The sequence below is a fragment of the Phodopus roborovskii genome, unplaced genomic scaffold (genome assembly GCF_943737965.1).
Source record: "Phodopus roborovskii unplaced genomic scaffold, PHOROB, whole genome shotgun sequence".
Classification (NCBI taxonomy): domain Eukaryota; kingdom Metazoa; phylum Chordata; class Mammalia; order Rodentia; family Cricetidae; genus Phodopus; species Phodopus roborovskii.
The window spans coordinates 46,284,788-46,309,286 of record NW_026126511.1 but is presented as its reverse complement, the minus strand read 5'-3'; the positions used below and the strand labels follow the sequence as shown (position 1 = coordinate 46,309,286).

General features: G+C 39.5%; 1 protein-coding gene and 1 pseudogene across 3 annotated transcripts in view; both read right to left on the bottom strand.

The window, feature by feature from the left end:
- Positions 1–1,136: 1,136 nt before the first annotated feature.
- Positions 1,137–24,499, bottom strand: part of Ppp2r2a (protein phosphatase 2 regulatory subunit Balpha) — a 58,628-nt gene continuing 35,265 nt past the window's right edge. For all 3 annotated transcript variants that reach the window (XM_051195465.1, XM_051195464.1, XM_051195466.1), the window contains exons 4-10: positions 15,252–15,417; positions 8,701–8,813; positions 7,779–7,956; positions 6,966–7,130; positions 5,967–6,136; positions 4,614–4,705; positions 1,137–1,855 (exon numbers count right to left, since the gene is read on the bottom strand). In XM_051195465.1, coding sequence (XP_051051422.1) covers positions 1,576–1,855; positions 4,614–4,705; positions 5,967–6,136; positions 6,966–7,130; positions 7,779–7,956; positions 8,701–8,813; positions 15,252–15,417 — 1,164 coding nt within the window. In that variant the 3' untranslated portion in view covers positions 1,137–1,575. The remainder of the gene's footprint in view (positions 1,856–4,613; positions 4,706–5,966; positions 6,137–6,965; positions 7,131–7,778; positions 7,957–8,700; positions 8,814–15,251; positions 15,418–24,499) is intronic.
- Positions 21,026–22,200, bottom strand: LOC127230234 (mortality factor 4-like protein 1; annotated as a pseudogene).

Here is a 24,499-nt window from a genome sequence, read left to right as displayed (position 1 = left end):
TCATTACTGAAGAACAACAATACAGTGGAAATATATAAGCACGCAGAGTCTTCTAAATTCAACATTGCTATATTACTGTTCAACCAAAATATACTACCATTCTCATATAAATGCCTGCACATTCATTTTTGAAAAATAAAGTCCGTTCTCTCTCCATAAAGCTTCCTGAAGGACTGACCAAGGCCCATCCCATGCTTAACTGGGGCACTCTGCATCTTTGGCTAGGGCCTCAACACTGGGACAATGTGGGTCAACACACATCTGGTGCTTGTGCAGCTGTTTCAAGTCCATGCAGCATTATACCTTTAAAAGCTTGTCCAGAATATACCTTTGGAAAACTGAAAGAAAAAGATGTATCTATGGCAAAGTACAATTCATTCTGATTCCATAGCAATCAGTACAAAACAACTCTTTAGTGCAGCATGGAGTTTCATCTACCGAGTCACTTCCAGATGGAATTCCACTCTGCTGTGCCGGAACAGCGACAACAGTCAGCTTGTCTAATTGGTATTTCCTAAGGCAAAAAAGAAATTAAGCACTGGAAGACTTCAGAGTGAAGCCCTACAATTGTGGTTCTCTTTTACAGCATTAACAGATGAGTTAAGCACAGACACAAAAACAACAGAACCCTCTAGCATCTCTATATACCATGAAACCTTAACAATAATGTATGTTCAACACATTGGTGCACAGAACCACGCCTCTCTCTGAGGCTCCATGGAAAAAAGAACACTTGTTAAAAATAGTTCATAAAAATACCAAGGAAACAATAGAAACCGATTTCATTTCATTGCACCAAAGGATATGACACAAAATATTGGTTGAAAGAGGTAGATGAAAAAGAAAAAGAAAACCAGATTCTCCATTCTTTGTCACTTTTATTCAGTAGTAGTTTTTTTTTTTTTTTCCTTATTTTCAGTGCCAGACATGGCAAGGAGTGATTACAGCCAACTGTTATTAAAACATTTGTTCGCAACATATACCCCCATTACCACTGACCCCAAACTGACTCATTTTGTGTGCTTTCCTTCTTCCTTTTTTTAATATGCCACTGCCGCCGAGACCAGGTGGAAAGGGCAAGGGTAAGAGATGGAGGGGAAGAGTCCAGGAGGCCAGAGAGGAGGAATGCTACAAGCCACAGTAAGAATGAGCTGTATTTAATTTAAAAAAGAGAGGAGGGGTGTACCCCACAAGTGATACAGTAATGAGGATACACAAATCCCATAGCATGACTGAAGGCGTTCACTGTGTTTGACGTCATCACAATGGAAGGCATAAAAAGTGGAGTACATCAATGCTGACACAGTCTAGTCCAGTCCAGTCCATCAGGCAAGATGGTGCAAGAAGTCATTAAATTAAAAGTGCCCTTCCCTTCCCTAAACGGCTAGCAGACATGGAGAACAGCCCGGGATGCATCCACACAGCTTTCTCCATGTGGCTATCAAATGTGTTGTCAAATGGCACACTGTCAAACACTGGAAAGGGGCGCCACAATGGACCGCTCTCTTATAGGTATGAATGCTAGATTCAACTATCTCACTAAGCAGGAAGTGGCTCCTCTGCTAGGATGCCAGCCTAATTCACTTTGTCTTGAAATATGTACAGATTGTTTGTAGTCGCTACAGCAATGATGTTTTCCTTGGGGTGCCAGGCTGTATGAAGGATTTTCTTGTTGAAGTCTAGGCTGTCAACACTTATTTCATCTTTCTTTCGCTTGCCGCTTGCACAGACTTTGCGTGGCTTCAAAACTGTGCGAGGCTTATTGTTTTCTCGTGATGCTTCTAGAGTTATATCCCGCTTTGTGTTCCTGTCGAACATTCTGAAGAAATTATTGTAGGATCCAGTCATGACAACACTGTAAAGGTAGAACATCCAATCAAACTGTTAACAAGAGACTGTTTATTGTAACAGGTCAGTGACCAACCTGGCAGGAAGCACATTCTTTAAGCTTATCTGATCTAAGACAGGGGATTTTGATAAACAACCCACTAGAATCCTCTCCCCCCCTCCAAAAAAATATGTTTGTACAAAGCTGATAGCACCCAAGTACATTCCTCATCTTGGTATGAATTACCTTTATTGAGAAATTTTTGCCAACAGTAGGCCATGCAACCAACCATACTAGGGAGCTTCTAAAAGTAGGAACCTATGGAGTTCATTCTAACTTCCTCCAAAATGGGGAAGGGGAAAAAAAAAAGTTGTTGCTATGTTTCCTGATGCAAATTATGAGCTGTTTTACTTGTCTAGATAATTTTTTTCCTTCTTTCTTTTCTCTCTCTCTCTCTCTTTTTTTTTTTTTTTTTTTTTTTTGAGATGAGGTCTCATTATGCAGCCCAGATTGGCCTCAGAACCATAATCCTCCTGCCTGGATTTACCAGGCCTAGTTCAGATAATGTTTTATGAATGCTTACAGTAGACCTGCTTAAGAAACATAGTATCTTCATTAACAAAAAAAAAAAAAAAAAAAAAAATTATTGTACTTGTGACACAAAACAATTGTTCTGGATTCTCATGAAAGTCATCATGGTTTCAAAACTCCCTGTGTAGTGCAGGATGACCTTGAACTCCTGGCCCTCTCATTCTTCTAAATGGTGTGGTTACAGTTTGTGTGCCAGGAGACCTATCTTCCAAAAATCGCCTTAACCAAACACTTGCTCAACTCTTTCACTAAATATGTTCAAAAGCAACTAAGTTTGATTCCGATCCTAGTTTACCCACCTTTCTACTCGAGTCAAAGGGTCTCTGTAATGACCGTGCATAAGGCAAACTAGGGACTGGTCAACTAATACATGGCATGTCACAAAGATTCTGATTTATTCAGAATGCCAGTTGTTCAAAGGACTGACAACATTAATCAAATTCAGGGTGGTGTGTGTCCCTGACAATAAAATCGTGCTTCTTTAAAAAACAATTCACATAAATTAAGCTGGTGGTGTTCATCCATGTTTGTAAAGTTTGTATATAACCTATATTTAATGAGGAAATGCAATGCTCACACTGAGAAAGAATCTATAAAGTAACTGTTACTTTGTAGCACAAAATGCCCAGGTTATGAAGGACAAGAAAGGATTGGAGAATTCTTAGAATAAAGAGAACAAGTTATGACACCATGTCACTTTAAGACAAGAGCAGGTTTCTCTCTGCCATGCAGGGACTGAGACCATCTGGTGGGTCACTGAGCTTTGAACAGCACTAACCAAAGCTGGCTTTGAGCTGTAGCTGTGGCAGATGGGGCTTCTGTCCTTTAGGAAGTGGTGTGGGGGCTGGCTTGGGGGAAGGGGAGGGTTGTTAGTGGTTAAAGACACTTTTTGCTTTTACAGAGGTCCCGGTTTCTGTTCCCAGCAACCCATGGTGGCCCATGACCATCTGTGACTTGAGTTCCAGGATTCATTGCCCTCTTTGGCCTCCACAGGCACCAGGCACAAACATGCTTCGCAAACATGCAGGTAAACATTCATACCCATAACATTAAGATAAACATCAGAATAATTTTTCAATAAATAATTTAAAAGTAATTATTCCAAAAACTTTTTGTGCGTGCATGCATGGATGCGCGTGTGTGTATTTTAGGGGTTGGTTCTTCCTTCTCTGCAGGTTCCAGAAAACCAACTCGGGTTGTTAGTGGAAGCCTTTTTGCTGTATCCATCACCCTGCCTCCCTCAGAAAGTATCTTAATGTTGAGAGTCATCACTTCCTTGATAATGGAAGGGCACTAAGAACTGCTAACCATACAGCTATCAGACATGGGGAAACTGGCTGTAAGATGCCACACCTACAAACACCAGTACACTCTCTTCACATCTGTCCCTCCTGACCTCACATTTAGCAATGACATCACAGGTGCTTACCCTGCAGTAGGCATCTGAATAGTAATGTGGCCAGCCTATTATTAGGCCTCATATAAAACTCAGGCAATTATAATTTAAAAACCAGATAAAAGACAATACTTCAAGTTCCAGGGCTCTAATATCTAACACCAAAAAACCTGAATCATATCAAGCTTTTTAAATTCAACTACTACCACATAAAGTACCTGTAATTGCTTTAGATAAGGTCTAAAGTAACTGAAAATTATGCTATGTTTGAATCAGAATACAGTAAGCAGTAAGTGCTTCCAATAACATACAAATTGCTTCTGTGGAGTGAGTGGCATGGTTACAGACACTGAATTACAACACTGCATCAAGTACCTGCCAACAAAACAGTTCTCCAAACAGAGAATTAATACAAAGAAATCTACCACTTTAATTAACTGCTAGCATTATCACAGTTGTGACTGTGTTTTAAATGTTTCATGAAACATGGTCTGTGTTACTCAGACTGGCCTCAGACTCCTCAAACACTCCTTCTGCCTCAGCTGCCCAAGGGGGTGGGAACTACAGGTACACACTGTACATGGCTAGCAATGTAATTTATCTGGCTCACAAAATAGGGGGAAAGGTTTTAAAATGTAACTTAAATACCTATAACTTTCTTTAGATCTCTTATGCTTTGCATTTACTTTGAAAATCAACACTTTTTAAAAAATCATTACAGCTCTATTCATGATTACTAGGTTTATTTCACAAGTGCCTGGAAGAAAACAGAATGACTTTTGTCAATGACTTCCTTACCTGTCAGACCCATTCCAACAACATTCAAATTTGTCAAATATGCAGTCATTTTCATAGAGTGAACAAAGTTTACTTCTGAGGTATTCATGTACCTAGGGAAGAAACACATACTCCGTTTCTATCTCCCCTCAAATCAGGAACATTAAAAATCCATTTGGATATAGAATCACACAACCATCTAATGTTACTGCTCCCAGTCCTTACAAAACTCTTACATTTTCTGGTGGCACAACTGAGGAAAACCACCTTTATGGGATGTGCAATGTACCCTGACAAGTCTAACTAACACATCTGTATTTATTCAAATAAGAATGCACACCCTCCACAGGTTCATATATCTGAATGTTTGATCCACACTTGGTAGTCTATTTAGGAAGGATTAGGAGATGTGGCCTTTTGGAGGAGGTATGTCACGGGGTGGGGTGCTTTGTGGTCAGCCTCCCTCCACCTCCAGTCAGTGAATCAGATGTAAGCTCTCAGCTACTGTTCTAACATCATGCCTGCCTGCTTGCTGCCCATATTCCCTCAATTAAATACCTTCTCTTCCCCGCTAAGGACAGGGTTTCTCTGTGTAGCCCTGGCTGTCCTGTAACATGTAAGGTAGGCACCAAATCCAGCACTCAGAATGGTGCAGGGCCTCTCCCCAAACAAGAGATGTGAGGGTCTGTGTCAGGCATGGGGAAGACAGCTAGCTCTCCTGGATACTGCCAACACTTTAAAAACAAAACATTTCACTATGTTTGTTTCAATAAAACATTTATTTTGTATGTCCTAATTTTGTAAGCACCATAATTTTCTAAGTCTGCTCGAGAGCACTGCTGGTCCACAGGCTCTGGTCTGGCCTGTGCTGGACTGTGTACGTCAGTCTCACCTATCGCTGATGCCGTAGACACAGGTCAAGGATAGTAGCTGTCTGACAGGGAAAGAATATTGATCTTACATTCTACACTGAGGAGGTAACTCCTAATGCCATTGGTTTAGCATTCAGGCCCTTTATAAGTTGAAACAATTAGCCAAAAGATAGATGAATCATGTGATTGTCGGGTCAAACCTAAGCTGCGGTTCACTCTATCTGGAGTGTGCCCTCTGCTGAAGAGTGCTTTCCCTAGCCATGCTGCTGCCCACACTTCTCACTTCCATATACAAAGCAGCCCACCAAATAGCCAGGATTGAACCACACGACTGACAAAATGACGTGTACCCACACTCTTGAACAAACAATGTACACTTTACATAGGCAATAGTAACGCATTCGTGACTCTCTGAGAGTAAAGTACTACTCCGAACACCCTCTATAACAGGCACCTCTATTCCACAGATACACACTCTTCCAAAGAAACAAACTGCAAATACCTGGTATGTCTCCACAGGCCTGTTTTCCATATTCAAGTCCCAAATTTTGACTGACAAATAGTCTCTAGTCATCATATAGCGACCACTATGGCTGAATTTTACATCAGAAATAGAGGAGATGATTTCAGAAAAAAATGACCTGTTGCTGGGATCTTCAGGTTCTTCAAACACTGAAAACAAAGTGAAAAAAGTTTAGTATCTGGGTTAGGATAAATCATTTTCTAATAGTCATTCAAGCGAGGAGAAAAAAAATCACAAACTAATTCAGAAAAATTAAAGTATTTTGCCAGATTTGGGGAGATATTTCCTCACAAAAACCTCTCAAGAAACTGAATGATTCCTACACAATCCAGAGCCTTGCTAATGTAGAGTCTGCTTTGCACAGGAGAGTTCTCTGGGACATTCTACTTCAGTGGACAATCCGCCTCACTCACTGTCTCTACTGCTGTCACTCTGGAGACCACCCTCCGCCCTGCCATCCAAGTTTCCAGCTGCCCCATAAAAGATTTTCAGTTTTTTAATGTAACCAACGCCAAGAAAGTAATTTTACAACTCCTTCCCTTTGTGGTGTGGTGGGGTGTGCGTGCGTGCGTGCATACACCATATGTGTGCAGTATCCAAGAAGGCCAGAAGAAGGTATTGGGATTCCCTGGAATCCACACATTCAGACAGTTGTGAGTTGCCATGCTCTTAACTGCTGAGCCATCCTTCTAGCCTCATCCATTTTAATGCCAGTGTTTTTGTAGAGGGAGGTTGAATTCCTAGTAAGTTGAAAAGGTTAAGGAAGGAGAAATGAGAAAGAAGAGAAGAAAAAAGGGAGCTCTGCTTGAATACAAGGCTGGAAAGCTCAATCGTACTTCCACCCCCAGACACTCTCCACCTCATGTGCTTCCTGTGGAATAAGCAACATCTCAGATGGAGCCGGACAGTTAGCCCCAGGCACACACGCCAGGCTGAGTCTGAGTGGACCATTTCAAAGAAGGGCAGAAACAGACTTACATTTAGAATGCCTGTCACAGAGCGCAGATGCCCTCATGTCACATAACCGAATAGTTCCTTTACTGCTGCTGTACACGAATGTGTTACAGCTGTTGGGATGGAATTCTGCTGCTGTAATCACCTCTGTGAGCTCTTCCATATTGGCAGGCTTGATATCCACAATATCTAGATAGCATTTCATTAAGGAATCTCCACACAGAAAAGGGAAAATAACTAAGATCAAATATTTCTTCTTCATAACACTCTATTCCTTTTTATGAGCAAACCCCAGAAATGTTCAAATGTACTTTGTATTTTTTTCTTTTCTTATTGAGGGACGTTACCATACATACATACATACATATATACATACATACATACATACATAGTGTAGGATGGTCTGGAACTCTTGTTCCTCCAGCCTCACCCCGCTGAATGGTGGGACTGTTAGATAGCACTATCACACAAAAGAGTAATAAATCTTTAAATCAATTTCATGTTCCAACATTAGTGAGATTTTTTAAAATTAAAATCTTAAGTACTTGACAAACATAGCAAAACATTCAATTCCAATTTTCATAGGCACAAAAGAAATTCTCTAGAACTTCAAAAATTCTATTTTGGGATCATCAGCTCATATGATACTTATTTTTATTTTCTCATTGAATTAACTTTTTCTCAGTTTTAATTACTTAAAAAGGGGGAAGGGAGATGACACAAAGATGAAAAGATATAGTAAAGCAAAGAACAAAATACATGAAGGAGAGAGAAGATAAATCTAATATGGACACAATATGATTTCTTTACCAAACACCAAACTAATCAAGTGGATACTAAAACTCCTGTCTGTAATTTCCAGATGCCAGAGATTAATCCGCAAATCATCCGCTGATAAGTAGGTTTCATAATCACTATTGATAGAAATTGAGTTGATGTGGTAGGTATGGGCATTGGCAAATATTCTCCGTGGACTGGCCTCCACCATTAGATCCATGGGCCTGAACACTGGCACCTGTCAATGAAATATGAAAACCCAGATTCACAAAACCATTATTCTACTTTTCAGAAAACAAAATGTATGAAAATATAACAAAGAATGAATTGTTTTTTTTTTTTTAAGTCACTGATGTTGGTTCTCTTTATGCATCAAAAGGAGAGAAAAAAAAACAATCTGAACAACTATATTCTTCAGAAAGAAACAGTACTAGTTTTCAAATCATAGTTCTGATATAAAACTAGTCCATGTTTATGGTTTCAATTAACAAGGCTAAAAAGGAAAACCTAGTTCCTTATTCTTAGCATCTTTAGCATTAACTGTAACATTCTACTTTTTTCTAACATTTCTACTTTCTGAGCTCCAAATATGCTTACTTTGTAACAACTAAGATTCCAACTCTGAAAACCAAAACCAGTGATAGAATAATGTTAGACAGTCTATGTAAGTCACACCACCTTTGGTGGCAGTGAGACCTCTATGTAGCTGTTTCTACTTCAATGAGAAAGATGCAATGTCCCATAAAGAAATGTTCACCAGTGGTTCTGGGAACAGAGATAGTAATGGCATCTGCTTGGTAGCCAGGCTAAACAAATAATGACAAAAATCCAATCAGAGGCATTTTTGTTTCTTTGTAGTCAGGATCTCTTCATAGCCCTAGCTGTCCTAGAATGCACACAATGAAGAAAGACTAGGCTGGCCTCAAACTCATAGCGATCCACCATCCTCTGCCCTGCTGTGCTAGGTTTTTTACATACTTACCCGTAATGTAGTGACTGTAGTAGGATCTCTATACCTTCCATCTTCCTCTTTCAAGTTATAGCCTTCTGGTCTTTTGTCTCTTTCACTGATTTTCCATAATTTTATTGTTTTATCTGGGGGGAAAAAAATCCTGATAGAAAAAACTATCTTAAAACATTTTAAGTATGCCATTTAATAATCCACATAAAGGAATTCAACCCTCCCTCCCTATGACAAGGTTTTAGTGGGTATCCTTGACCACCCTAGAACTTGCTTTTATATCAAACTCAAACAGATCTTCCTATCTCTGTCTCCCAAGTGCTGGGATTAAAGGCATGGGCCATCGTGGCAGGCTTTTTGTTTTTTGTTTGTTTGTTTAGAGACAGGGTTTCACTTTGTAAACCAGACTTTCCTAGAACCCTTATGTACCTCAGGTACTGGGATTAAGAGTGCCCTACTCCCTAAAAAGCTACTCTTAACAACAAAAAGAATCTATGAGCCTTTTCATCAAGTCAAAGTCAGGTCTCAAACTTTCAAAAATAGAACTGTTTCATGTGTATAAACTGCCTACTACTGAGTTCAACTAGCAGGAGACAGATCCTTGGATCCCATCCCAATAAATCTCATGATCCTTGATAGCATAGGATGATTTCTTTGAATTTGCCTTTTCTCCTCTTGGATCAGAAATTCCTAAATATAAAACAGGGGTCTGAAAAACAGTGATTAAAAGCAAATCCTCACTGGACAATGGATACTATAATCCCTGTACTTGGGAGACAGAGGCAGGAGTATCTATGTGAGTTCAAGGCCAGTATCATCTCTACAAAGTGAGTTCCACGACAGCCAGAGATGCCATAAAGAAAAACTGTGTGTGTGAGTCAAGGATGTATACAATAGTCACACATATATTTGTACACACACACACACACCTCAACCCCTTCAAGATAAAAATTCCTATAATTCAAACAAAGATGTATACAATAGTCATATTTATACACCCACACACTTTTGTGTATGCATGGTCTTGGAATTAAGTTTAGACACACATAAAGTTTCAAAGATAGGTGTATTCTTATATACATACTTTACCCAGTCTCTCTAATATCAATAACATTCTTGTCAAAACCATGTATAATACTAGTGAAACTAAGATGTCTCTCAGATTTGAGTAAGTTTCCTAATTAAATGCCCTTTTTCTGTTCCAGGATCCAAATACCACAGAATGTAGTCATCAAGCCTCCTCAATCTTTAAAGCCACCTCTCAGACTTTGATCATCTGTCTTTAGGTATACCTAGACAGCTGAGAGCAGTGGTCCCTTAATGTGCATCCCTCTTTGATGTTTGGAAGAACACAATGGTGAAGTGACCTCTAAGCTCATTACACAAGGGTATAGACTCTATAGCTGATGTTACCAGGCTTCTCCACTGCACAGTTGCTCACCTGCTCACAATACCCATGTATTGTAATTATTTACATGGATTCATGTATAAGATATTTAATAATTCTAAAATGGTATTTTTATTCAAAAGCAAGACATCTCTAATGTTCTTACACAAGCAAAGTTTTAAAATAACTCAGAAGCCATTTTATAAGTAGTACAAAGTAAAGGCTACTGAGAGACACCAGTAACAGAGTAGCCATTTCTATTGCCTGCTTACAACACTTGATACAAGATGAAATGTAAACATAAAAACTGATGGCTTCTAAAAATATAAAATGGAAAAAAGAAAGCATCTTCAAATAGTGCTGGCATAACTGGCCGATGACATGTAGAAGAATGCAAATAGATCCTTATCTATTGCCATGCACAAAACTCAAGACCAAATGGATCAAAGACCTCAATATTAAATCCATCCACACTGAACTGCATAGAAGAGAAAGTAAGAAGTACTCTTGAATGCACAGGAGACCACTTCTTAAATATATAACACCAAGTGCAAAGGACAGAGAGCAACAATTAATAAATGGGACCTTTTGAAACTGAGAAGCTTCTGTAAAGCAAAGAACATGGTCAACAAGACAAAATATAGCTCCCTACAGAATGGGGGAAAAAATCTTCACCAACCCCACATCTGACAAAATATACAAAGAACTCAAGAAGCTAGACGCAAAACAACCAAATAATCTAATTAAAAAATGGGGTACAGACCTAAATAGAGAATTCTCAACAAAACAATCTCAAATGGCAAAAAGACACTTAAGGAAACGCTCAACATCCTTAGTCATCAGGGAAATGCCATCTTATACAGTTTAGAATGGCTAAGACCAAAAACACCAATGACAGCTTATGATGGAGAGGATGTGGAGTAAGGGGAACACTTTTCCACTGCTGGTGGAGTGCAAACTTGTACAGCCGCTGTGGAAATCAGTATGGCGATTTAAAAAAAACAAAAAACAACAAACTAGGAATCAATCTACCTCAAGACCCTGCAATACCACACCACTGTTGGGCATCTACCCAAAGGAGGCAAATTCACCATATGGACAGTTCCTTAACCATGTTCATAGCAGCATTAATTATAATAGCCAGAACTTGGAAACAACCTAGGTGCCCCTCAACCAAAGAATGGATAAAGAAAATGTAGTACATTTACACAATGGAGTACTATAAATGGACAGAACTAGAAAAAGAAAAAAAAGATCCTGAGTAAGTAACCCAAAACCAGAAAGACAGGTGACAATAGTGTGGCTTGGGCAGTATATGAAGCCACTGGTGGGACCAAGATGTAAATATAATGCATAAACTGACTTTGTGGAGCCCATTATCTATGGAGAGATACCTTGCTCAGCCTAGACATTGGGGGAGAGGTGCTTTGGTCCTGCCTCAATGAGGTGATGGGACAGACTTAGGAGACTTCATAGTAGGGGAGGCCTTACCCTCTCTGGGAGGCAGGTAGGAGGTGGAACAGGAGGAAGAAGGGGAGAGCAGAAGAAGGGGAGAGCAGGAGAGGAGGGAGGGGTAACTGGGATTGGAATGTAAAAAAATGAAAAGAAACAACAACAACAAAAAAAGCCTGCTAGCTTCAATAACTTACAATCTACCCCTAAGTTCTGGTGTAGACGCTTGTTTGTAATTCTCTCATAGCCCTATGTGTTCCCTATGCACTATTTACTTTATAAACAGATGATTAAGAAATGGATGCTCAGACACAAGCCATATACATACTTTTTTTTTCCTTAGAAGATGTAAACATAAGCTTAGAAATCCCCTTCTAAAGATGAGGATAAATGCACCCCCCCCCCCTTCAGCTGTCTTCAGCCTAATGAAATTTATCAACCCTATAAAGGTCCAGACAGGAAACCACAACATACTTACCATACTTTCAGATAGGATGAATTAGTTAATGCTTTTTACATTTACAAGGGAAAACAAAATGACACCAAAAGCCCTCTAAAGCAAACAAAGCACCCTAAAAAAATTTTGATACTCTTTTTAGGCATTTTTATTTTTTAGCTATGAAGTTTGTGATTTAGAATTCTAAAAATAATGTTTGTTTCAGTGATAAAATGCACAATACTGAAGTACTAGGATGGCTGCATGATCTCAGTGTAGTGCTCTGGGGAGCAGGCAGATGGGAAATAAATTACCATATGAAAATCAATTTTACCTAGCATTTCTGCCCCATAGTAGGTGTGAGAATGACCAACTCTACAGAAACAGACCATTGAGTGTGATGTTATACCTCACTGGAAAGGACCAGTCATCTCAAGTTCTCTTCTTCCTAAAATGTCTATTTCTCTAAACTGCCAACAAATAACTCATGTGTTCCACCAATCCAAAGGTCTCTCTAATTCCTCTGATCAAGCAAAGGCTCAGAGTAAGGAAAACCAAGTGGAAAAGTTTCTTTTGTGGAAATGTAGCTCTATATGTGGCTTAAAATTTCTTGCCAGAAACTGTGAGAACATGTTCTCATGTGGCTCATATTCAACATGGTGATCAGGTATCCTGGGCATAGAAGCATTACCAGGATTCAGGGAGAGGCAAACAAAGTTTGTTTTTAAATTTGAACTTAATTTTAAGTGTATGGGTTTTGCTTCTATGCATATTATATGCACCATGTATATGCCTGGTGTCCACAGCATCCAGAAGGGGGTACTGGATCCTTTGGGATAAGTTAGAGATGGTGTGAGCCACCATGTGGGTACTAGCAATCAAACCTGGGGACTTTTAACCACTGAGCCATCTTCTAACCCAACGATTTTGTCTTTAAAGAACATTCAAAGAATATAGACAAGATGCAGTTATTCAAAGTAATGTCTATTTATTTTGGGGGAGGGAGTAAACAAGAACTATATACTATGGATGATGACATTTTCAAAATGCTTTTTCTCCCTCAAAGCGTTGGGTGTAGCTCAAGTCTTACTCTTCCTATACCTCCAGTATCCATTCATACTCAAGACACAACAGTTTAAAAAATGCTGATCTTTTTTAATACTATCACATATACACGCAACTTTGTGAGATCACTTGGTTCTGTCTTATTTAGAAAAATGGCAATAACAAAAGAAAATTGCAATCCATGGCCATCACAGGCTCATATATTCAAATGCTTAGTCACCAAGGAATGGCAGTGTTTCAAATGATTAGGAGGTATGGCCTTGTTAGAGGAAGTGTATCACTGGGGGTGGGCTTTGGGGCTTCAAAATCCCATGCTCAATCTGTTTCCTGTCCACCTTCCTACCCACAGCTTGCAGATGAAGATGTAGCTCTCAAATACTTCTCCAGCACCATAGGTGCCACCATGCCTCCCACCATAACAGACTAAACCTCTGAAACTGTAAGCAAACCCCAATTAAATTTTGTAAGAGTTGCCTTGGTTTTGGAATCTCTTTACAACAGAACAGTGACTAAGACAAGACCTTTATATGTAGTCAGTATTTTCAAATACAGGTACCCAGTGTTTAGAGATACTGCCCACTGTCTACAGATACAGACTATAGACCTACAGACCCTTGGTCTAGAGTCATGGAAACTCATAGTTGCCTCACCCCCAAATAGCCCCCTATTTGGTGCTTGGTGCCTAAATTAAGGCTCATTACAGTTGGACATAGTGACTTACATCTATTAACTCTTATCTCAAAGTCAAACAAAGATAGTGCTTATTTTGGTGACACTTCTGCTAAAAGAGCAAAACAAAGAAGCCTATGGGACTGCATTTGAACAAACACAAGTGAATGATAACTAATGGTCTACAATGAGGAAGGGAAGGGACACTTGTGCACTCATTGGGCCTCGTTACACTACTGTCTCTGCTTCAATTCTTGAAGGCCTGTATTCGAACTCTTCCTTTAGAAAAAGTCAAAGTACAAACTGCCATGAGATATACCTTGTGGCCCAAGTTTGCAAACCCAGCCTAGGGAAGCTAAGGCTACCCCAGGCTAAAATGCAAGACTGTTTCATCACCTCCCCTACCTCATACATACAAAGTACTATTTATATGAAAAGAGAGGTACACAGAAGGTTAGAAAAATAATAATAATTGGGGGGGGAAATAGATCCCCAAGGAGGCAAATACACAGAATCAGGAAAGGCAATAGTTTATGGATAGTTCAATACAGTAGGCTACAGGGTGTTAACCTAAGAAGTCATGAGTTTACACTCTGCAAATAGAAAGGTGTGTTAAAGTTGCTCTACTAATAGATGAAAAAACGTGAGATTTCTGCTAACATGTGTCAGCTTCAAAAGTTTTAATCTAAATTTTTATAGATCTCCAAGTACCATCCTCATCTCTTTGATCTCAAGGTCCCAGTGATAAACCAAATCACATTTGGGAGGGGGGGTTCAACACTCAACTCTAACTTGTCATACAGGACTTCAAATGTTGGTTCCCACTTCACACAGCTCTAACCGTCATTAACAACTTTCCTTGTACAATTATAGTTAATGTGAAGAAGAATCTTCTTCCAGCCATGTGGCTTTGTTGAGGAGAAAGCAATATTCAAATGAAAGTCAAGGAAGATACTGTCCTAGAGATCATCCTGGCACAAAAACTGTCCTCTGCCCAGTTTAGAAAAGAGGAAGGGAAATGAACATTTTCTGAACACTGGTTCTGCATGCCACGGCACCACATTACTATGTATTCCTAACAGTTCTGCAATACAGAGACTGAAGTCTCTCCATCTGTTGGTAAGGAATATTCAACTCGGTATTCTGGATCAGCTCAAGGCCACAGGGCTGAAAGGAGAGGGAGAGGGGGTAGGAACAGCTTACATAAAAATTGGTACGCTAGGTGGGCGTTTGTGGCTCATGCCTTTAGTCCTAACACCCAGATCTCTGTGAGTTTGAGGCCAGCTTGGTCTACTGAGCTAGTTCCAGGACAGGCTCCAAAGCAATAAAGAGACACCCTGTCTCGAGGGGGATGGGGGGGATCAATACCTTAGAATTTGAAACTTGTAAGTAAATAGTAAAAGAAGATAAAATAGGAGACTTTACATTCTGTACAGGGAAGGGGTTCTGCTACTGGTTCTTCACAAAGAAGCTCTCAAGGAAAAGTCCTCTTGGAAGGGGTTATCTATCTCCTACAGGGCACGTGCCCAAGTGGATGCCTGAAAACAGAAGATAGACACTTACCATTGGTAGACAATAAAAACTGGGCAGCATTTTTCTGGGGTAACCACCTAATTTTGTTGATCTTCTCTTCTATTTCTAAGCTTTTCAAGTAGTCAAATTCTGGCTCATGGCTCTGGAAGGTGCTGTAAACATTGTATTCTCCTCTGCTATGAGACTGGATTTTGTTCTACAACAGAAAAAAAATATTTGGGCTATGTTGAGAAATATATCTAACCATAATCAACTCCAACAGACTGAAATTGTTGATAAGCCAACCAGGCAGCTCTATCTTATATGCTATTACATCGTTTTCTGTATTTAAAAGTCCTTCAAGGAATAAAAAAGTTTTACAAAGAATAAGAAGACAATGCTTCATAATTAAGTTCATTCAATAGGCAATAGACCAAATACAGACTGATTTCATTAACTTGCATATTACATAGCATTGTTATACTGCTTAGAGATCTGCAAACCCACAATAATGTATACCATCTAAAATGTAAAAGTTAGGGAGTCAATTCTCAGAAATAGCTGGCTGAAGCACATTTTGTCTGCTCTGTTATCTAATGTGATGACTAGTACTGTCTTTTCTGAAGCCCCCTTTCTATATTTCACTTCAGAAAAGCCCTTAAGGAAGGCATTCTCCTAAATTCAACACTACTACATATATGACCCATCCCAAGAACAGTGTTAGGGACAACTCTGGTACCCATCAAGTATGTATCAGAATCCTGGCCATGCATGCCTGCACCTCAGGGCTACACAGTTACTCTCCTGAGTTCTGATCACATGAACCTTACATCCTGATGCTTAATCCACTTAATGTCAGTGTGCTGATATATACTGGTTCAACTGAAGGGATCAGTATGAACAACACTTGGGAAATGTTTTCAGTTAACACCAGGAGCCCATACCATTAGAGACACTTTCATGGAAAATACTTTTACAAATCTTATTAAAAAAAAAAAAAAAAAAAAAAAAAAAAAGAACAATTGGAAACCATTGGGAACAGTGAAAAACATAATTTTACAGATAGACAATCATTATTTTAATGAAAACAAAGTTATCAACTGAAACGTTTGAAGCTGTAACCTATTCCCCATCCACATCAGAAGAAAACTTCTGTTTTCTTGGATGTACACACTCTTTTGTTCATTTTATTTTGCCAGGTAACCAGGACTGTTTAGTTAGGTATTTTTGCACATAATTATTGTTGAGTGGTTTGACTGATGTTAAGGATGCAGAGAGTACCAGGAATATACCCAACTTTGGGGGGATGCTGATGTGAAAGTCAATTTTAGTGTTTGTCCCACTGCCACACTCATATGCCAAATTCCATAAGATGAACCATGTACTCCGTATACTCAAATACGTTAGAAAGAATGCTGTCAGACTCCCACTTAACTTTATCCAACCAGCCTTATATGAAATATGACTATCTATAAGGCTTAAAGGGAATAGTTGACGGAATCCTGTGTGTCAGAAGTACACACTTCAATTGCACAGTGTGTAGAATAAGGAGAAACTATACACTGGTATTTAATAAAAAAAATGCAAACCTATGAAATCAAAATTCTCAAAAACAGAACCAAAACACCATCTTACAGACTCCCCAAGAAGCCACACAAAGTTAAAGGAGTCTGGTAGCTATAAACTATAGAAGTACCTTTTCCACAAGGAAGAAAAATTACCAGGGGAAATTGTATCTAAAAGCTAAAAGAAGCCACATGCCACTACACTAGAGAACAGTGAAGAAAAACTCCCTCCCCAGACAAGGTTAACAAGCACGATGGCCTAGCACTAACAAAAAGATATCTCAGACTACAGAACTGAACTTGCAGCCAGCCCTGACCTTTCTGCCAACCCAAGAACCTGTACTTAAGAGTAAGTGGCCATGGCAGCAGTGTCCTTCAATGGGCCCAGGATAGTGAAAAATACTAGTCTTCAACACAGAAGATGGCTTTCTGGGTGTCACTAAAACAGCAGCAGCAACAACAACAACAAAATCAACCTAGCTCTCCGACACCACAAAGAATTGTGATTTCACGCATGGGTTTTCTTCCATGGTTTTTTCATGTCCCCTTTTTCTTCGTTTGCCTTTGATCACAAGAATCTATTTCCTTCATCATATGCTCTATTTGTGGGAAATTTTCTATTAACAAATTTACAGATGGTTTTTCAACATCTGTATTAGTATCTGGAATACAGCAGACCTTCAGTCAAGATATCTGCCCTGAACAGTAGCAGCCAGAAGAACAAATAAAGGTGATGCTTGGAGCACAAAAGAGGAGGCAGCAAAGCGCACAACTAGCAACACAGAAAGAGCTTCAGAGGGAAGCGCCAAGATATACTTCTATTCACTAGAAACAGCCAGCACAAAACCAAAAGCACACATTTCCAATAGAGCGACAACACAAGAGAACCCCCAACACAGCAGAGCCTGCCCTAACAAGACTCAGAGTGCAGTAAGGAAGGCAAAGCCACATTGAACAGGGACAAAAGAGATGCAAACAAGGCACACATGCAGGCTTGGATTCTGACCATGGTGGCCTCGCTGTGCAGCAGCATCACGTGCACTGGCAACCCGGCCCCCATCTCAAGCCATGAAACACTTTACAGAGACAAAGGTTAAGTGAGCACACCATAATTCTAGGACAACTGTTTGCTATCTGCCACATGTTATGCAATGGCCACACACTGTGCAGCTACTATAATCAAAGGGAAATCACTCGTGTCCTCATTCATCCTAGTTTCACTATATAAACCAGGATTACCTCAAACTTGTGATTGTCCCATATAAGCCTCCCCTGTGCTGGATTACAGGTGTGCACCACAACTCTTGGACGGGATTAATGTATTGCTAGTTCATTCGATTATTCATTTTCCAGCTTTTAAAAGGGTTTATTAGTTATTTACATGAACAACTACACCACTGAAAAATCCAACCTCATCCATTTTTATATCTCGCATACATCAGCATTTCCTTTTCTGTTTGTTTTTTAAGACAGGGTTTCACATGAAGCCTTGGCTGTCCTGGAACTCCCTCTGTAGACCAGGCTGGCCTTAAGTCACACAGAGCTCTGCTTACCTCTGCCACCCGAGTGCTGGGATCAAGGGTGTGCGCCCTCATCACCCTGCTGCTCTTAATCTTTTTAAAGTAAAATCCAGTGTAATTAATCTTCACAGCCCCTGGTTATTCATCCTGCAATGGCTATAAAGTAAACGAGGCCACTATTACCACTATCACACAGTTGTGGCTCAACTCTCAGTTAGTCTTACTTGGGGAATAGTACATACAGCTCTTAAACCAGGCACCCTGAACTCCTAGACTGCACACACTCAACTCTACCACATTCAAATCTCATTTGCAGAACTCCAAAACTTATCTTCATTGTAATAGTATCTAGTAAGAATAAGTCAGATGAAATCTCAGACAAAAGAATTCAAAACAGTGTTCAAAGACACAATCAAACAGCTGAATGGAAAAAGGAAGGCAATGGATGATAAGACCCAAGAATTCAAAGAGAAACACTGAAGAAAAACTAGTCTCAAATGCTGGAAATAAAAGCTCCATAAAGTCTCTGCAATAGAATGAATCAAGGAAGACAGAGTGTCTGAGCTTGAAGATAAGGTAGAAGGATCAGAACACTTCCAACTATGAAAAGAATAAAATAATACGGTACCAGTGAGAATTCTAAGACCCACATGGCACTCTAAAAAAGCAGGTTTACAACCATACTAAAAGAACCTTGTTCTAAAGGCTCAGAAAATATTTCACAGTATCACAAAAATTCTCAGGTAGAAAGAGATGATACAGGAGACATTTAGGACACAGACAACCAGAAAAGAACATCCCTCATCAAACCATAATTCAAACACCAAATATACAAAGCAAAAAAAGTAATCTCAGAGAAGCAAGAACAAAACAGCAAGTCATGTATGGAGGTAGGCCCATCAGAGTAACAGCAGAATAGCGCTAGAACAAACCAGCAAGTCATGTATGGAGGTGGGCCCATCAGGGTAACAGCAGAACAGCTGCTGAAACTTGCAAAGCCAGAAAGCCTCAGTTCTGAATTTAATAAATGCCAACCCAGACTACTACATCCAGCAAATCATCTGTCATATAGAAGAAAAACAAAAATTTCCCACAATTAAAATAAACTAAACTTGGGCTGGAGAGGTGGCTCAGAAGGTCCTGAATTCAATTCTCAGCAACCACAAGGTGCCCTCTTCTGGTGTGCAGGTGTGCGTGCAGGCAGAACACTATATATAATAAATACATCTTAAAAGAATGAAAAAAGACTAAAGCAGCGTGTGACCATGAGATCACCTTTACAGAAAGTATCCAAAGGGAGAGGAAAGCAAAGCAAACCCATCTACAAGGCCACAGGAAGAATAGCAACATTAGAGTAATAGTTAAAATGAGAAGAAGAAAACACCAAACACTACCAAAAAAAAAAAAAAAAAAAAAAAAATCAACTGTTTTTTTTTACTAACAACTCTGACTATTAATGACCTCAATTCTCCAATCAAAAGCCACAGATTACAACTGGATCAAAAAACAGATGCCACCTATTTTGAACTGCACCAAGAAATGCAACTCACCACAGAAACACACTTTAAGGTGAAAGAATGGAAAAAAATATTCTAATCACTTAGACAATAAGAAGGAAGTAGGTGTCACTAACAACTGATAAAAAAAAAAAAAAAGGCTTCAAATCACATCAACTGAGAAATGATAAAAAGCCACTTCACATTTACTGGGGAGACAACCCATCAAGGGAACAATAATTCTAAAATTGTATGTCCCAAACACAACTGCACACCCAACTTCATAAAACTACTAGATGTAAAGTCACAGATCAACCCCAACAGAATAGTAGTGGGTGACTTCAATACCCCACTTTCCCCAACTGACAGGTCACCCAGCTAAGAAAACTCTAGAAACACTAATTAATAGACATCATAGGTCAAATGAACTTAATAGACACCAATAGAACATTCATTCCATCCAAAAACCACAGAATACACTTTCTTAGGAGGCCATGGAACTTCTCTTGAGAACTGATCATATATATCTGTCTCAGACAGGAAGCAAGTCACTCACACAGAAAAACAAAAACAATTCATTGCATTCTATTCATTGATCACAATGGATTAAGACACTAAGTTAACAGCAAGAGAAACTCTTGAGTATACAACAACCTTGTGGAGATTCAGAAACCTATTAAATCTTACCTAAGAAAATATATATAGTCAATAACTTAGGAAAGTCTCAAGGAAATGAATGAACTTTTAGACAACTGTTCTACCAAATCAAGATGAGATAACAATCTACAAGGAGCAGTGAGGCTGAAGCAGTAATTACAAATCCCCCAATCAAGGACTAGGAACTAGGAGAGAACTCCCTCAAGTTCTCCTCTAACCTCCACAAGTACATATGGCACGTGCACACAAACCTCGAAGCACATATAAACTGTAATTTTTAAAAAGATTTATTATTTACACAGTGTTCTGCCTGTCCAGAAGAGGGCCCCAAATGGCGTGGTTACTGGGATTGAACTCAGGAGCAGCCAGTGGTCTTATCTTAACCTCTCCTCTCTCCAGCCACAAACTGTAATTTTTGTCAGGAATGTTGGCAAATATCTTTCAGTAGGAAGAGATGGGCAGGCTAAATAGTGATACCTATTTTTGTTAAGGTAACTTAAAAAAAAAAAAAAAAGGTTCCCAACCAAAACTGTAACCCAGACCAACTACCCTGGATGAACACATTTTTTTTTTTTTTTTTTAAAAAGGAGCACTGACTCCTTTTATTTTCTCTGTTTAAAATCAAACAGAAAACAAACATCAATTCTGTTATACACTAACGGTCTTCAAAGTACATTATTTGTACAAGAGAAGGACTAAGAACCAAACTGTTTACAGAGACCCAAGCACGAGCGAGAGAGCACGCCCCTCACACGGCTTTCCGATGGTATTCAGGAGGAGCCACTTCCTAATCACTGGCACTGAACAAAGTTGCAGAATTCTCCGCCAGATACTTGAGGAAATCATGTAGATAGTTCAGTAATAAAGCAAGGCTTTTCTCATCTAGAGGTGAATAGGCCAACATCGCTCCAATTCGCACAAACAATCTCAGTAAATGTGGCGCTCCATACACCTGGGACATGGGTGCATTAGGGTGATCTGCAAGAATCTCAGCATACTGCGGTCTCTCAAATTTGTAGAGTAGCTGAGTGCCCAGCATTACATTGAAGTACTCCTTTATCCCTGCCACAACCTCATTGACAGCATGCATACTCCTTATTATCTGTATTGCCTCGAGATTTCTTATAATTTGCATAATCCTCCAAAATGGAATCCACATTCTTCTTTGCAGGAAGATAAAAAAGCTGTTTTTGTCTAGTGACAAAGTCCTAGTCATCCACAAGCCATGCTTTCAGCTCTTCAGGGATCTTTACTTTAACTTCAACTCTGTTCATGAATGTTTCTGCATTTTCAACAGTAGGATCTACCTGGGCTCTTTCTTCCTCGGAGGCTGAGGTGTCTCACTGGTACTGCCACCATCTCCATTTCCAGGGGTTTTCTGCTTGTTCTTTTTTGTTTTCACTTCGACATTTTTCTGTTGAAGACCAGATGTCTTCTTTCCTGGAGCAGCCCCTCTCATCTTGCCCTCTGCATACTGTTCCTGATTGGCTTTCTGAAGTTCTCACTGTTTCTGCAAATTGGTGTCCACATATTTGAGTACTCTGCTTTCTGGAACCCATTCATCCCAATTTTTATTCCAACCACTGTAATGGATAAAGTATTTCACTTGTTTGTCCTTTATGGCAACCTTTACACACTTTGCTTCATAGAGAAGAGGCCCATGAAAGCACAGCACTCTCTCGCCCTCCTGGAACTTGGGCTTCGGGTCCTGCTTGGGCGCCATTTATAAGTGATTCGCCGCCTCCTCCTTCTCCCACCACCCCCTGATGAACACAATTTTTAAGGGAGAAAAACTACATCTTGCCACCTGAACCCAAGAATACAAACAGATCACATCAAATTGGTTTCATTCCAGAGATGCAGAGGTGGATGGTCAACAAGTGTAAATCGGTAATGTTTATGAATTGGACAAATGGACTGAAGGACAGAAATCACGTAGCCATCAAAATAGATACAGAAAGGGCATTTGACAAATTTCAACATCCCTTCATGCTAAAGTCCTGAAGATAACTGGAAAAGAAAGGATATATTTCAACATAATACAAGCTATATAATACACATCTATAACCAACATTAAATGGGAAAAACCTCATGGCTTTTACAATAAAATCAGGAATAAGACAATCCTATTAAATACAGTGATGGAATCCATAGCTAAGGAAGTAAAGAGAACCAGGGGCTCAGCTCTAACTCCGAATTTAGGAGATCTAATGCCCTCTTCTGAGCTCCACAGGCACCACATAGACACATTCAGGCAAACCACTAATAAACATAAAATTAAGACAAGAGAGGAGCTAGTGAGGCGGCTCCTAGTTGATGCCTTCTTCTAGTATGCACGTGCACCTGCAGACAGAGCACTCAAATAAATAAATGAAGAAAACTTCAAAGAAAAGTAGAGTCAGACCGTAGTGGCACAGGTCCTTAACCCCAGCTCTCAGAATGTAGAGGAATGTGGATCTCTGTGAGTTTGAGCTAGCCTGATTGACAAAATGAGTTCCAGGACATTCACAGAGAAACAAACAAACAACAACAACAAAAAAAAAAAAACCAAAAAAACAAACAAACAAAACAACAACAACAACAACAACAACAAAAAAAAAAAGACAAGGAAAGCAAATAAAAGAAATAAAAAAAGACAGGAAGAAGTCATAGTATCTCTATTTGCAGATGATATTCTACATCTAAGAGACCCAAAACTCTCCCCACAACTCTCAGCTCTGATAAACATTGTGCTAGGAGCAGGCTACTAAAGTAACATATACAGATCAGTAGCCTTCCAATGACAAGCATACTGAAGAAGAAATCAGGGAGGCAATCCCCCTCAATTGCTAACACCAGAATGTATGAAAAATCCTTCCAGAACTACTTTGTAAGATAATTTAAAAATATAACTTTAATCAAGAATGAGTTTGAAGGACAGTACCATGCATGAACGAACAACACTGCTCCCAGAAAATACAGGTTATGAAATGAAAAACTTAGTTCAAGGACTGAGCTATCTTTCTACAAGTCATTGGTCAGGGAGGCCTCAGAAGCACCCAAAACACAGGCTATTTAGTGTCACTGCTCTCAGTTATCCACACAACCAGATGAGCAGATCTTATTGCCAAAACATTGTAGACTAATTGAAGGACAGAGAAATCAATCTGGAATTGATAGAGAAATTTCCCTGCTGGCTAGTTTCCATACAGGAGAGGTGCTCCAAAGGTTGCTGGGGAATAAAAGACATTAGGGTTCTTAAGAAGCACTGGGCCTTGCATGCATGCTACAACACCAACCTTAACAAGCAATATGTGACCACTTACCACATTGGTGTGGCTCTTACAGAGATAGCCAACTACTTTGTAGTTGCATTTAAGGTCTGTGCCAGGAGATAATTTGTGCCTGGTGTTGTAAACTTGGCCAGACCCTGTTGGCTGGGAAAGTCATAGGTTAAAGGTAAGAGTGAGAGGTCAGGGGATGGAGTTCTACGATGCTATTTGCTAAATGTTCATGCTGTCAACTTGTCTTCTAAATGTTTTTATGCCCATGGATTTCTTACACTCTCAGCTTTGGTGGGAGAAGTGTCTTTTTGCAATGGGCAGAGAATAATTGGGAGGAAAAATCTGAAAAAGAGGAAGGAGCTAGAGAAGGAGGACTCAAGGAACCAGTTACCCAGCTACACAGCCAGCCACGGAGTAAGAAGTGGAGAAAGGTACACAGAAATAGAGTAAGATAAAAGCCTAGAGGCAAAAGATAGACAGGACAATTTAAGTTAGGAAAAGCTGGCAAGAAACAAGTCAAGCTAAGGCCAGGGATTCACAAGTAAGAATAAGACTCTATGTGTGATTTATTTGGGGGCTGGGTGGCTGGCTCCCAATAGAGAAAAAGAATTTAAAAAGAAAAAAAATTACAACTAGTAACTGATCAAAGTGACTGTAAGTGAGTGACAGGAAGGGTTAGAGGGAGCTTGAGGAAAGAGTGAAAAATGAGATTCTCAAGAGATAAACAAAACATATTGGTTAAAAAGAAACCAGCAAGATATAGTGCTGTACACCTTTAATCAGCACTCAGAGGAAGAG